The sequence below is a fragment of the Oncorhynchus keta genome, chromosome 6 (genome assembly GCF_023373465.1).
Source record: "Oncorhynchus keta strain PuntledgeMale-10-30-2019 chromosome 6, Oket_V2, whole genome shotgun sequence".
Lineage (NCBI taxonomy): Eukaryota > Metazoa > Chordata > Actinopteri > Salmoniformes > Salmonidae > Oncorhynchus > Oncorhynchus keta.
The window spans coordinates 26002224-26016889 of NC_068426.1; the positions used below are offsets into that span (position 1 = coordinate 26002224).

The following is a 14666-nucleotide window of genomic DNA, read 5'->3' on the forward strand; positions in this document are numbered from 1 at the left end:
CAGCAATAAACTCAACCAAATGTTTTCTGTAGTTACGCATCAGACCTTCACAGCGGTCAGGAGGAATTTTGGACCCTTCTTCTTTACAAAATTGTTTCATTTCAACAATATTCTTGTGATGTCTGGTGTGAACTGCTCTCGAGGTCATGCCACAGCATTTTAAAATCAGGTTGAGGTCAGGACTCTGACTGGGCCACTCCAGAAGGCATATTTTCTTCTGTTGAAGCCATTCTGTTGTTGATTTACTTCTGTGTTTTGGGTCGTTGTCCTGTTTCATCACCCAACTTTGGTTGAGCTTCAATTGGCAGACGCATAGCCTTACATTCTCCTGCAAAATGTCTTGATAAACTTGGGAATTCATTTTTCCGTCGATGATAGCAAGCTGTCCAGGCCCTGAGGCTGCAAGGCAGCCCCAAACCTCGATGCTCCCTCCACCATACTTTACAGTTCACAACTGTCTTGGTGTGTTTGGACCATGATAGATCGTTGGTGATGTGGACACCAAGGAACTTGAAACTCTCGACCCGCTCCACTCCATCCCGTTGATTTTAGTGGGGGCCTGTTTGGCCCGCCTTTTCTTGTTGTCCACGATCAGCTCCTTTGTCTTGCTCACATTGAGGGAGAGGTTGTTGTCCTGGCACCACACTGCCAGTTCTCTGGCAGTAGAAAGTCCCTGCGCTAGATGGTTCAGCTGCAAAGTCAAAATTGGAATTGTAAAAATGGATGAAAACAAACATTTGCCTTTGGGTCTTAATTGAAGGTGAGTCCATTAGGGTTAGCTATGTGGTTAAGGTTAGGATTAAGGTTAGGGTTAGGTTTAAAATGTGATTTTATGACTTTTTGGTTGTGCCAGCTAGTGACCACCCTGTAGAGCTGCCTCCATAACAAGATCCATGATGAAAAATAAGGGCTTTGTCTTTGTCTTTGTCTTGTTTATCACTGGTCCTAACATGTGTCCTTTGTCCCGATCAAATCAAAGTGTATTGGTCGTCTACACCGTTTGTAGATGTTATTGAAAGTGCAGCGAAATGCTTTGATGACAACGGACGCATGTTAGTCCCAGGTATTAACAAGGCTAAAGCGCTCTTTTTTCCCAATTCAATTCAAGTCAATTTTGTTTGTTGTTGTTCTCTGCACAACTAAGACAAGATGAGATAATATATACTTTATTGTCCATGTTCTTTGCAGATCATGGACATAGTAACTTAACTAAGGACTAGAAGCTTCCATTGATGTTTATTTTTGGGGTCTATTCATACACACTGTACAGCAGCATACAGTCAGCAGCATACCACCCTGCATATCACTGCTGGCTTGCTTCTGAAGCTAAGCAGGGTTGGTACTGGTCAGTTTCTGGATGGGAGACCAGGTGCTGCTGGAAGTGGTGTTGGAGGGCCAGTAGGAGGCACTCTTTCCTCTAGTTTAAAACAATCTCCCAATTCCCCATGGCAGTGATTGGGGACACTGCCCTGTGTAGGGTGCTGTCTTTTGGATGGGATGTTAAACAGGTGTCCTGACTCTCTGAGGTCATTAAAGGTCCCATGGCACTTATCTTAGGGGTGTTAACCCTGGTGTCCTGGCTAAATTCCCAATCTGGCCCTCAAACCATCACAGTCATCTAATAATCCCCAGTTTACAATTGGCTCATTCATCCCCCTGCTCTCTCCTGTAACTATTCCCCAGGTTGTTGCTGCAAATGAGAACGTGTTCTCAGTCAACTTACCTGGTAAAATAACAGATAAATAAACGGTATGTCCAGGGACACAGGCTATCTTGTCACACTGTTGTGTAGTATGGGAGCTCAGATTGTAGTAGGTACTTGGATATGCATGTGTTTCTGCTCCAACTAAAGTTTTGTATTAGCAACACTTACCAAAGGTGAAGAACGTAGACATACAGATATGTAATACAATTCACAGCGAATGAAATTTCAGAGACACGATTTATTATTTCACCAGTTGGTTGTTTTATTTATCTTCAGCAATGACACCAAATGTATTTCTATTGTCTTTTTTGCTTGCTATCTTAGGAGTTGGGTTTGAATTGTAAACAGTGAAAATGATCAAACACATTTCATAAAACTCCTGACAAGCATTGTATGACCAGGAAAGGGTGGACCTTCCTCATTTTTTTTTTTTACAACAATACATGTCATCTTATAGCTTTGAGTCTCTCATATTTACATAGATACAGCCAGGTTCCAGCTCGACGCAAGTGAAACCTATTGTTTTCTTGTTTTTTCTTTGTTTTCTTAAAGAATGATATGTACATCCTTAACCCCCTAGCTGCCTGCTGCCAGGGTACACAGTAAGAATGACTTGTTTAATTCATGTGTCTTTCCTTGTTTATTTACTTAAACTGTCAGATCAACCTTATAGCTGAATTTTGCAACATGACTCTTACAAATAAAGTGTATAACACAGAGATCAAGCCATTGTCTTTCCAATCAAAATTGAAACTTACCCCCCCCAAAAAAAGGGAAAATAAACAATAACATATTGCACTTAAAGTCAGGACAGCGGTGGACCTATTTCATGGCTAGGGTGAGGGAGCGCTTTTAGCTGAGTGCAATGGGTGAAGCATCCGTCAAGGTATCTAAATAAATAGGCAAACCTTTGTACAGGTGAAGCACTTTTTACTTTTTTTTATGTCTATGAAAAGAGCATCCTCCCAACAGTATTGCTCAGTATACCTATGGAGTGCAGGTTTGAACCTAAAACCATTAAAAAAAGAAAACATTGTATGTGTAAAAAACGAAAATGAAAAAACAAATTCAAGCTTGGAAGCTTCATAGTCAAGTGCCTTAATGTCCTGAGAATGCTGCCTTGTTCAGTCCAGGTGGAGCTACAATGAATTGCTCATTTTTTCCCCGACAGTCTTTGGAGACAGGCAACAAGTCTTTCTTTCCCCCCCCCCCCAATATGTTTTCGAGTGAGTGGCACATTTCTGCTGTTCTGCAGTTTTGGTCCGTTCCATTGTTGATATTTGTATTTTCTCCATCTCTCTCTCTCTCTCTCTCTCTCTGTCTCTGTGTCTTTTTCCGTATTCTTTAGATGAATGCGACGAGGTGGGACCCTGTGAGAGGGTGCTGAACAGAACAGGTGCCGACTCTGCTTGAAAGAGGTGTGCACGCCGTGAATTGGAGAACATGACAACAGAAAAAAGCTCATAAAAACGTCTTTTCATTCAGACATTGATCCAGCAACCCAATTTCTCCTTTTTCTCGCAAGTCCATTTGAAAATGGTCATGAAAGCTTTGAGACATGGAAAAACTAGGACAAAACAAACCTCTGTGTCGTACCAACAGGCTCCAAAGGAGGAGGAGGAGGATAGGGGGGGGTGTCAAAAAAAAATACTAAATATAACATTTGCATCAACACAGTACTGGGCTGTCTTCATGTCTGCAGACGTTTCAACCCTTTCTCCAGTACATCCGGAAGATAACTTAAATATGGACACACTAACATATGTCATTATGAACGACAGACAGTGATCAATGAGAGCGATCCGAGAAACCCTTGGACAAGCCCTCACATGACGGTGACCAGCTGTCCTGACTGGGCTCTCTATCCGCCCTCCATCAGCCTGTTGTCATCGTCGTTGTGTACACAACACCCCCCTCAGTGCCACGGCCTAGCTCGCCGTCTTTCTCACACCCAACTCATGATGGGACAGGATGAAGGCAGAAACAAAACAAAAAGGCGAACATGAAAAAAATCTACCTCCCCCTGCTTTCAAGTCTCTGCCTTCTCTCTTTCGTCGTCGTCTCTCACTTTCTATCTTGATCTCTGCGTGTTTACGACGATGAGGAGGTGGACGTGGTGCTGGCCTTCTTCTGGTTGACTAAGTCCATGTAGAGCTCTGAGCGGAGGAAACGAGGGTACGAGTCCTTCTCCATCAGGCCGTATATCCTGCGCTGGGCCAGGTCGAAGCAGGAACGCGTCACATTCTGAAGGTTGTCCTTAGTGTGCTCTCGAGTGTACGAGTCCAAGTTCACCTGAGAGAGGGAACCAGGGAGGGGAGGAAAGGAGGAGACAGAGTAGCAGGTTAGTTTCAGTGCTACCAGAAACTGGTTCAAGCTGTCGGGGCTGATTTTTGACTTGAAGTTTCCACTCGGCTCTCCAGGTTTGAAACAAAAAGGGAAAGGGGAAAAGTGAGGGAGTCTATTTGGTGCGTGTCAGGTGGCCAAAGAAAGCCTGTTTGTCAGGCATGATCTCACATCCTCTCCAGCTCACTTGTTCCTTTGTGGGAGCACCTTCTGACAGGATTACACAGTCATCAACCTAACATATTTAGTTTAGGGAACAATGGTGAGGGGGCCAGCCAAAATCCCTGCCTTTTCAATTTATAGCAGGAACAAGTTATTTTCTAGTTTCTGTCAGGGAGGTGTGAGGAGCGGATTATACATTTCAGTCATATGAGTGAGGTTGAGGTAAGCAAGTGGAGAGCTCGTTTAGGTATAAAAAGAATGAGTGAGGTTGAGGTAAGCAAGTGGAGAGCTCGTTTAGGTATAAAAAGAATGAGTGAGGTTGAGGTAAGCAAGTGGAGAGCTCGTTTTGGTATAAAAAGGGGACATTACAGATGAAGGGTATTTTCCATCGTCCCTTGTCTGTATGTGTATGGGGATGGCTGCTCACCTCTTTACAAGACTGGATGGCAATGTATTCAGCGAAGACTTTCTTGGCTTTGGACGCTATCTTGGATTGCGACTTAATCTTCTTGTAATCCTCGCACGCCAACCAGAATTCCAGATTCTCCTCGCTGAATTCTGTGCGCAGGAAAGCTCTGAACGCTGCCAGGCCATCTGAAGGGAAGAAGGCAGGAGGGAAAGAAACAGAGAGGTGTGGGTTAGTGGACGTGTCTGGAGAGCCATGGCAACACAGCGTCATCTCTCTCAGCGAGGGAGACTACCTAAAATAGCACAGTAGCCCAGTCCATTGAGTCACACTGTTCAAAAGGGGACTAGAGCCAACACCCTCCAAGACACTTCAGTCACCTCCCATAAACAACAACTATGCAGCATCACCTCCCTGACCCTACACTACACTCTTACTTTTCCCTCTCGTCGACACCGCTCATTGCTATGTCTTTTGTCATCTTGTCTCTGTACAACGAGATGCCATTCATGTTCTGGGGGGGTCAGTTTGCTTGTCAACCTATTCCTGTTGCTTTGGCTACTGGGATGGTGTCGTTAATGACTTAAGGAAAAGACATTGGTAGAGTAAGAATAGCAGGAAGCCGAGTCCCACCCTGCCTGGTCGCCAGCACCTTTCTGTTCACATAACCCCCGCCCCCCATGCTGATTACACTACAGGAGCAGAGAGAGACTTCACTACAGTTCAGCCAGAAGACATTTTTAAAGGAAGCATGAAAAAACATGAAAAAGCAGAAAAAGAGAGGAGGGCAAGTTGGGATCAAAGTCTTGTGCCGCTTGTCTCTCCTCTGTTAGGGATAAATGGTGTTGGCTTGTCTGAGCCCACGTCATCACTGAGAAACAATTGAATGGGGATTTGGAATCGCAGCCCGACAGCGCTCAGACCAAGGATATGAATTATGGAATCATACAAATATAGAAACACTACTCTGACGTCCTCTTTCTCTCGGCCGCCCAGCCCATCCATAATCTGTCCCCTCTCCCCCTACACTAATGCATGGCTCTATTCATCCACCGTGATTAGTGGGAGAGCTGCAGCAGAGTGCCTCAACAGACTACCCATTCACAGCAAGGGAGCAACAACTCACACACTGAATTCACATTGCATAAGCAACAAGTATGAACATATTTCCTGCCCATACCACCCCCCAAAAACACATATGCGCATTGTTCCTTTTTCATTGTTCCTTATTCAATGCAATTGTTCCCCATGCTTCAGTTCAACTTAAACCAGATCCATATGGGAACATATGGCAATCAAACCCAGATGGGTATTAGTCATCTCCTTTTTCCCCATTTGGTTTGATTGATCAAATGGACAGAGAGAATAAAGAAGGAAAAGAGTAAGAAGGAAAGGCAGACTTACATTTGTGGGCCAGCAGCTTGTCCAGAGATTCCCCCCATTTGAGTGCCTCCTCCGGGGTGGGCCTGCAAATGAAAACGGAGCGGTTCTTTAGCAAGCCCATCTCTGCCAGGTTTCTCATGGTGTGACCCATCCGAAGCCCTGTGCTCCCCTGTACTGCACTGAACTGGTAAGGAGCGTGGTCCTTTGGCTAGTACTCTGTGGAATTGCTATTCCTTTCGTCTTCTTCTCGCTTTCTTTTTTTCCCCCTCTTTCACACTCGCTGGTGCTCTGGGGCTTTGTGTGAGCGAGCGTGTGTGAATGTGTACGAGTGTGTGTGCGTAAGTATGTCTAACTGGTTCCACTAGATGTCTCACCTTATACTCCCTCTCACTGCAGCTCGGGAGGCAGAGGAGGGGTGGGGACTAAACCAGCCAATGGAGATAGGGTTTGAGGCTGAGGGTCCACCCCCCATCTTTTCTGCCCTCCCCTTTACTCCTTCATTCTCTCTGCTCTCAGATAGAGGATATGCTTCCTCTCCTTCAACACACCTGGCGGTCTTATTGACATCGAAACAGAGGAATAGGACCCAGCCATGTGAATCCATTGTAATAACACTATCTGCCCAGACATTTACATTTTCTACTTTATTTCCATTTCTATCAGTTAATGTTGCAACTGACTTTGTGGATGAATGAAATATCCTACTAAATAAATGTCTGCCTAACATACATGCACTATGTTCTTTTGAATATAACATTTAAATACGAAACAATGAAATTCCCAGTTCTGATGCATTGTTGCCAAACACCTCCCTCCCTCCCTCCGTGGACAAAACACGCCTGTGTTAATATAATGCATGACTACATATTCTGACAAGTGGACCTCCTGCTCGTTCTGCTACTGTTGCTGAGAGATATTTAATGCATTATGCAACACAATGCACGCTTGAATTGATTTGAAATAATATAGCAGTTGAGTAGATGCAGCTTGAGTTCAAGCACTCGTATTCTAAAGGCGCAATGGCAGTATGCAGACTAGACATTAGACTTATACATTAACCATTTATCTAGGACCAACCAGTTTTGCCACTCAAAACAGCCACATAGCTACAGTATAAATACAGTATAGACATACATGTAACCATGGATATTGATGTGGTCTGACTGGATCTGTCTGTTAGCAGAGCTGACCCATAACTGACCCATCAACATTTCACAACGTTGTAACTCAAAATCAACCGCCAAAACACGTGCATTAAAGATAATAGAGATACACCCCCTAAAACATTCTCGATTTAAATAGGTAGAAAAGGGAGCATAAATAAACTGTAGGACAAAGCTATAACACCCGCCTAACCTATAACAGCTATAACACCTGCCTAACCTATAACAGCTATAACACCCGCCTAACCTATAACAGCTATAACACCCGCCTAACCTATAACAGCTATAACACCCGCCTAACCTATAACAGCTATAACATCCGCCTAACCTATAACAGCTATAACATCCGCCTAACCTATAACAGCTATAACATCCGCCTAACCTATAACAGCTATAACATCCGCCTAACCTATAACAGCTATAACACCCGCCTAACCTATAACAGCTATAACATCCGCCTAACCTATAACAGCTATAACATCCGCCTAACCTATAACAGCTATAACATCCGCCTAACCTATAACAGCTATAACATCCGCCTAACCTATAACAGCTATAACACCCGCCTAACCTATAACAGCTATAACACCCGCCTAACCTATAACAGCTATAACACCCGCCTAACCTATAACAGCTATAACACCCGCCTAACCTATAACAGCTATAACATCCGCCTAACCTATAACAGCTATAACATCCGCCTTAGCTTACGGATCAACCAGGAATCGCTAAACACATCAAGACGTAATTAATCCAATATCCCTCTTCCTTCCTTCCCCTCTTCCTTCCTCCCTTCCTTCCTTAATTTCTGGCTTTCTCTCTGTGGATTTACAAGCTCTTCTTCATGCTGCCCACTCGTCTGTATGTCTGTCTGTCTGAGCCAAGGCATCACAAGCTGGGGTGAGATCCAAGATGCGGCCATGTGGACATACACACACACACACACACACACACACACACACACTGACAAACATACACACACATAGTCCTACACAAAACACTCACTTTACTGACGACTTCAAGGATTTGTCGAATTTGCCGGGTGGGTTGCTTCCGGGAGACTCATTCCTCCTCCTCAGGAAAGCAAGCCGGTTCTTCATGTCTTTGGCCCTAGGAGATAGAGAAAGAAAGAAAGAAAGGATGGAGGGATGGATGAGATAGAGAAGGAGAGACAGATGGGGAGAGACCAAGGGGGGAAAGAGAGACACAGAAAAGGGGGTTGAGTCTTCCAAGTCATGGGAAACAGTTCAACTTTAAAAACAAACTGCAGCGGTTCAAATCAGTTCCATATGCTCAAAACCAGAAAAGGGAAAAAGTGCCAGGGCTGTATACATGTCAGACTTCAGCAGGATATTCAAGTGTAGTAGAGTAGAGTAGTGTCCAGTGGAAGTGACAGTACGAAGACAGATACTATCTCTCCCTCTCCGTTGTCAATGTCTTCTTTCAATCTCTCTCTCCTCTTGTTCTACCCCTGGCAGGTCCTTAGGCAGGGAGTGAGTGAATGTGGCAGTGAAGGAGGAGAGACTCACTCCTCCGCGCGATAACACCATTCTCCAGGTGCCTAGAGGGACCCTAAGAGAGGGAGCTAACCCAGGGCTGGGGCCCTTGGGACGGGACACGGGGCATAGCTACACCCCCTCTTCCTCCATCAACCAAAATATACCCACGTTACCAATAACACAATGCAACACCCCTTCCCATTCCCATCTCCTGGAGAGGGCATGCCAACCCAGTCCTCCATGCTATCCCAAATCCCTGGGTGGACGCTAGCGCCTCCCCCTGACCTCACATGCTTCCTCATTGGGACGCGACCCCACATGACTCCCATTTCTTGGTTGATTTCCACTGTGTATTAGCTAAAGCGCCGCTGTCCTAATCGCTGTCAGCTGGCCTAATGTCACCAAAAGCCCCAGTGAGACCACAGGACCCACAAAAGAACCCAGAGTTCCATTTTGGAGTCTGAAAACACAACACACACACACACACACACACACACACACACACACACACACACACACACACACACACACACACACACACACACACACACACACACACACACACACACACACACACACACACACACATACAGTAGACACTCACCCTCTCTCTGCCAGTCTCCAAAGGCAAAGTCTCCAAAGTCTCCCAACACCTGATCATCAAACCCCTGCTTAGTTCCTGGTTCTTATCCACAGCCAGTCTTTGGAACTGAAAGAGCCCCAGTGTCTGTGCTCCAAGGTGGAGAGGCAAAGATGACATCAGTGGTCACTAGAGGTTGTAAAGGGCCTGGTTTGGATGGTGTTGCCAGGCCACCTCTGTGGGTTTTCTAGTCATATTATGATGGGGCGAAAAGCAGGAAACAGGAAGCAACCTGGGCAACTATTTAAGATTACTCCAACACCCATCATCAAGGGCAACAAGGAGCTGAGTAGTTCATTTCTTTCAAGGAGGAAAAAGAGGGGGACTAGGAGTAGATGAGGAACTAGGAGGAATACAAGAAGCCTCTTTCAAGATGTCTGTAAGAGAAGAGGGCAGGGAGAGGAACTTGCCAAACGTGTGAGTTTGAATCTAATTGATGACTAGTAAAACAACATGCCCTCAAGCTGGGGATGGTTTGTCTCAGAGCTGAGAAAGAAGCCTCAAAGTGATTCTGAAGGCCACTCGATAGAGAGCTACAATGTCCTCTCTCCTCTCTTATCTCTTCAGCAGGATGGGAAAGTGAGGAAATATCAGTCGTCACCTTGATCCTCCAGACAGAGAGAGAGAGAGAGAAGAAATGATTGTACGAAGAAGAAAAAAGACGGCCCACAAAGAATTTGAACAATCTGCTTCTAACATCCTGTACTGATCAGCGTGGATATTTCAGGGCTATCTGCGTGACAGGCTGTGACCATTGGCATCTATAAACACAATGTGATCTTTAACAAGGCACCATAAAGGGCTATAGGTGATGCATTGGGCTTGATTAGGATTCCACAGTTGGGTTGTATTAAACCATGCTCTATCCAGATGAGGAGCTAACGTTAGTGGAGTAAAATTGGTTTGTTGGTATGGTGAAAAACATTAAAAACATTACACTCTACCTCTGGCACAGTTTTTCTCCCAACAACCCACATTCACCAGTCTGAAGTGATCATTACCCCAAGTAAAAAGCTGTTTTAGAAAGGTATAAAATCATCATAGAGAAGTGGAATCTACTTGATTGCTCTATTTTTAGCGTCCACGACAATAGTTTGGGTTTCAACTATGTGAGGTTAAAGCCGAATAGGGAAGCTATGCCAATGCATGTGAGCAGAGGGACTCGTTTTTTACGAGCCCTGGAAAATATTTGCAAACCTAATGAAACAATTTATTATGCAGGTCTGGTTTCAATACAAGTGGAGTGAACTACGCTGGGCCCAGGCTGGGTGGAAATCTATGACAGGGCTGTGAACACTATGGTCAGAGGACTGGGAGAGGTTGCTGAATATACAACTCAACACTTCCACCTTCTGGTTGGTTCGTGATACTACAGGGATATGGTTCTCCATTCCCAACAATTGAACGTCATAGATTAATGTCTACTGAGGTTGAATTGCTTGGTATAAAAAGATGGTAACAAAGAGTAAATAATAAAATACGCTATGGTAATGAAAACTGCTGGTAAATGCCATTTTGCTTAGCAGACCATCCTACAACCCACACTAAATCAAACCATCTCAATGTTTCAGTAGTTGATTACCTTACTTCTTTGTGTTTTTTTTTATTGTCACATATACCAGATAGGTGCAGAGAAATGTGTTGTTTTACAGGTTCAGCCATAGTAGCACGGCACCCCTGGAGCAAATTAGGGTTAAGTGCCTTTACTAAAGGGCACTTCGTCATTGCTCGGGTATTTAAACCAGCAAACTTTCGGGTTACTGGCCAAATGCTCTAACCGTTAGGCTACCTGCCTAATGATGTTTTGTGCCGTGGGTCTATAAGTGTTATTGAGAGCCAAGGACATGTAAGGCAGCTGAAACGCGTCTCAGGCCGAGGCAGTGATAAGGAGGTTACTACGCACATGACAGCTCTCCGGCCACGGCCATCCATCACGTTGCTGCTGTGATTATTAGCTCATACACTGGGCCTGCGGGGCCGTGGGTTACAGTAGAGGCCAGTCTCGGAGCTCAAACTCAGCAGGGTAAAGACACCACACACACACACACACCCATACACAAAGCCACAAAGGGCAGGCAGGGGACACATTCCACACGGCTCTGCTACCGAGGCTACCCCGAGTGAGAAAAAAAAAACCTGCTGGGAGAACAACTGGTACTACCGAGAGGCGAAGGGGCAAGATTAGAGGGGACCGATGGAAGGTGAGAAGGGACAGAGTGAGAGAGTGAAAAGATTAAAGACAAAATACCTGGGACGAGATCTTGTCGCCTAATAAGTGTGTCGCAGTATGACATCTTCCTATTAGAATATATAGAATCATAGAAAACGCATGCCTGTCATCACTCGATGTTTGGGGCATGAAGTCTTGCTCTGAACTACTAGATGTTTCAACCATGTCAGTTAATCAGGCTTGCTGTTGCTTCTACATCCCACCTTTCTGTTCTACCCAGTGGCTCTGTTTCCCTGTGTATACTGGATCCCGTCTCCACACCTCCAGGCAGCGCCCAACCATTACAATCAGGATAGAGGGTAGAAGGGTAAGGGGTAGTCCCAGACCCCAAGGTGAACGACTCTGGGGTTGTTTTTGCCCCGTCCGCCACTCTGGCTGTGTGTTATGTCTAGTCTATGAGATCAGGCTGTCCTATTTAGTCTGTGGGAAAATAATGGGAGGACCCTACTGTCTCTTGCTCAGTGAGAATGATGTCTTCATAGTGGGGAATAACAGGGACATGTGCAGCTACACTGTGTTATGCAGACACACACACACACACACACACACACACACACACACACACACACACACACACACACACACACACACACACACACACACACACACACACACACACACACACACACACAGAGTATAACACCCATGGGTTCTAACTTACCTTTCCAGGTACTTCTCTGAAAAGTCGACCATAGCGGGGAACATTGGCTCAAGTCTTTAGGGTCCTGCGTGTAGTCCTGTGTGTATAGGTCCTGTATGTGTAGTGTATGTGTGTGTGTATGTGTGTGTATGTGCTCAGGGCAAGGGTAATTCAGTTGTCACATTCCTCTAACCCGGGAGAGGCTCCTCTGTGGCTTTATATAGTCCGGGAGCCAGGAGAGGCGGGCCCAGGTCTCACCCAATCACAAGGCTCTATTCTGAGAGGATGGAGCTGCATTGTCTGAGCCTGGGTAATCTTGGTTAACCCAGAACTAAAGTCTCGCGTAATTGGTTAGATGATGTAGTCTGTCCATGAGAGATTAGAGCCCGGACTGGATTTGATGGGGTAGTAAATGCTTTAATTTTACAACTACACTCCTCTATATATTTATTTGGACAGTGAAGCTCAAGAAAAATGTACTGTTCTCTATACTCCAGCCTTTGGGTTTTTAGAACAAATGTTTTATATGAGGCAGCAGTACAGAATGTCACATTTCATTTTCATACATATCTGTTTTACCATTTGGAAATGATTGCATTGTATGTATCTAGTCCACCAATATGAAGGTGTCATAAATATTTGGAAAAATTCACTTATACACTCACTCTACTAGCTATTCCATAAAGCCATTTTTGAAAACCACATATTCTCCTCTTCTTCTGTCTGGTAGGGCAACAAATCCAACAGTGAAATAAATTCAAAGTGCTATGCACGCGGAGTCACTTTTGTTGTAAATAAGAATAGAATAGGATTCTAAACACTTCTACATTAATGTGGATGCTACCATGATTGTAGATACTCCTGAATGAATTGTGAACAATGATGTGTGAGAAAGTTACAGATGCACAAAGATCATGGGGGAATGATATTTATGCATCTGTAAATCTTGTAATAAAAGTGACTCCAAAATGACACAATACATTATTAAACATGACTTTCTATTGGGCACAAAATAATCTGAAACACAACCACAACAAACAGCAAATGCATCCAACAAGTTTGTAGGGGCAAAGGCTTGATATCATCTTTGACTGCTAGGAATATGGGACTGAATACTAGACTTTTTAGTAAATATAATACACTATCAGTGAATTTGTCCAAATACTAGATACATAAAAGTACTTTCATTTCTAAACGGTAAAACAGATAAGTATGAAAATATCCTCCAATAAAAATGTGACATTCTGTACTGTCGCCTTCATATAAAACATTTGATCTCAACTCCAAAATTCTGGAGTATAGAGCCAAATGTAAAGGTTTAGAGTCCCTGTCCAAATAAATACATAGGGAGTGTGTAATAACTCGCAACCTTACTTACAAGCCCTTAACCAACAATTCAGTTCAAGAAATAGAGTTAAGAAAAAATGTACTAAATAAAGTATTAAAAAATGAAATAAAAAGTAACACAATAAAATAACAATAACGAGGCTATATACATTACATTTACATTACATTTAAGTCATTTAGCAGACGCTCTTATCCAGAGCGACTTACAAATTAGTGCATTCACCTTATGACATCCAGTGGAACAGCCACTTTACAATAGTGCATCTAAATCTTTTAAGGGGGGGGGAGAAGGATTACTTTATCCTATCCTAGGTATTCCTTAAAGAGGTGGGGTTTCAGGTGTCTCACAGGGGTACCGGTACCGAGTCAATGGGTTTGTCGAGGTCATTTGTACATGTAGGTAGGAGTATAGTGACTATGCATAGGTAGTAAACAGCGAGGAGCAGCAATCTATGTAAATAGTCCGTGTGGCCATTTGATTATAAATTACTGTTACTAGCTATTACTGTTACATCTACACCTGTTATTACCTCTGCAACAACAAGTAGTGAACCCTAAAACTAGACAATTACAACTGCTGCAATAACTTCTATTCACCTAACCTTGTAGAGCTATGACTACTACTTCAGCTATATGACAACTATAAACACTATCACAACTAGTAGAAAATCCCAAATACATTCACCACATTTCATCTTTCCTGTCATGTAGCAAAACAACGGGTGGATATTATTCTAGCACGTCTGGGGTAATGTTATCCTTTCGTCTGTGTGTGTGTGTGTGTGTGTGTGTGTGTGTGTGTGTGTGTGTGTGTGTGTGTGTGTGTGTGTGTGTGTGTGTGTGTGTGTGTGTGTGTGTGTGTGTGTGTGTGTGTGTGTGTGTGTGTGTGTGTGTGTGTGTGTGTGTGTGTGGGGGAGCATATGTGTGCCTGGCTACAGTACGTGCATGTTGGTATGTGTCTGTGTGTGTGTGTGTGTGAGTTGCCCGCCCGGATGTCTGTCAGTGCTGGGGAGACTGTAGGTGTGTCGGGATCGTTGCCTTGGGGAAGCTCTAACATCTGGCCCCTGTAGCACAGGTGACAATGAACAATGGGAGGGGATCAGAGAGGATATGGACTGCCCAGGGAAGCAGCTGTGCTACATGCAGAC

The 14666-nt window shown here is 44.3% G+C and overlaps 1 protein-coding gene and 1 long non-coding RNA gene across 14 annotated transcripts in view; both read right to left on the reverse strand.

Annotated features, from left to right (window-relative positions):
- Positions 1 to 1923: 1923 nt before the first annotated feature.
- Positions 1924 to 14666, reverse strand: part of LOC118385286 (regulator of G-protein signaling 3-like) — a 249205-nt gene continuing 236462 nt past the window's right edge. For 10 of the 12 annotated variants that reach the window (XM_052521187.1, XM_035772294.2, XM_052521181.1 and 7 more), the window contains 4 exons: positions 8168 to 8272; positions 6021 to 6082; positions 4638 to 4804; positions 1924 to 3997 (listed from right to left, as the gene is read on the reverse strand). In XM_052521187.1, coding sequence (XP_052377147.1) covers positions 3797 to 3997; positions 4638 to 4804; positions 6021 to 6082; positions 8168 to 8272 — 535 coding nt within the window. In that variant the 3' untranslated portion in view covers positions 1924 to 3796. Of the gene's footprint in view, positions 3998 to 4637; positions 4805 to 6020; positions 6083 to 8167; positions 8273 to 8494; positions 8846 to 12192; positions 12370 to 14666 lie in introns of those variants that run through there. The other 2 variants (XM_035772292.2, XM_035772293.2) reach the window with 2 other exon arrangements.
- On the reverse strand, positions 7389 to 8160 carry LOC127930763 (uncharacterized). Of its 2 annotated transcripts, none has more exons than XR_008139356.1 (3): positions 7815 to 8160; positions 7599 to 7706; positions 7389 to 7544 (listed from the first exon to the last, which is right to left on the reverse strand). It is a non-coding gene; the product is annotated as an uncharacterized LOC127930763 (long non-coding RNA). The 2 variants fall into 2 exon arrangements; XR_008139357.1 differs by having other exon boundaries at positions 7401 to 7436; positions 7491 to 7706.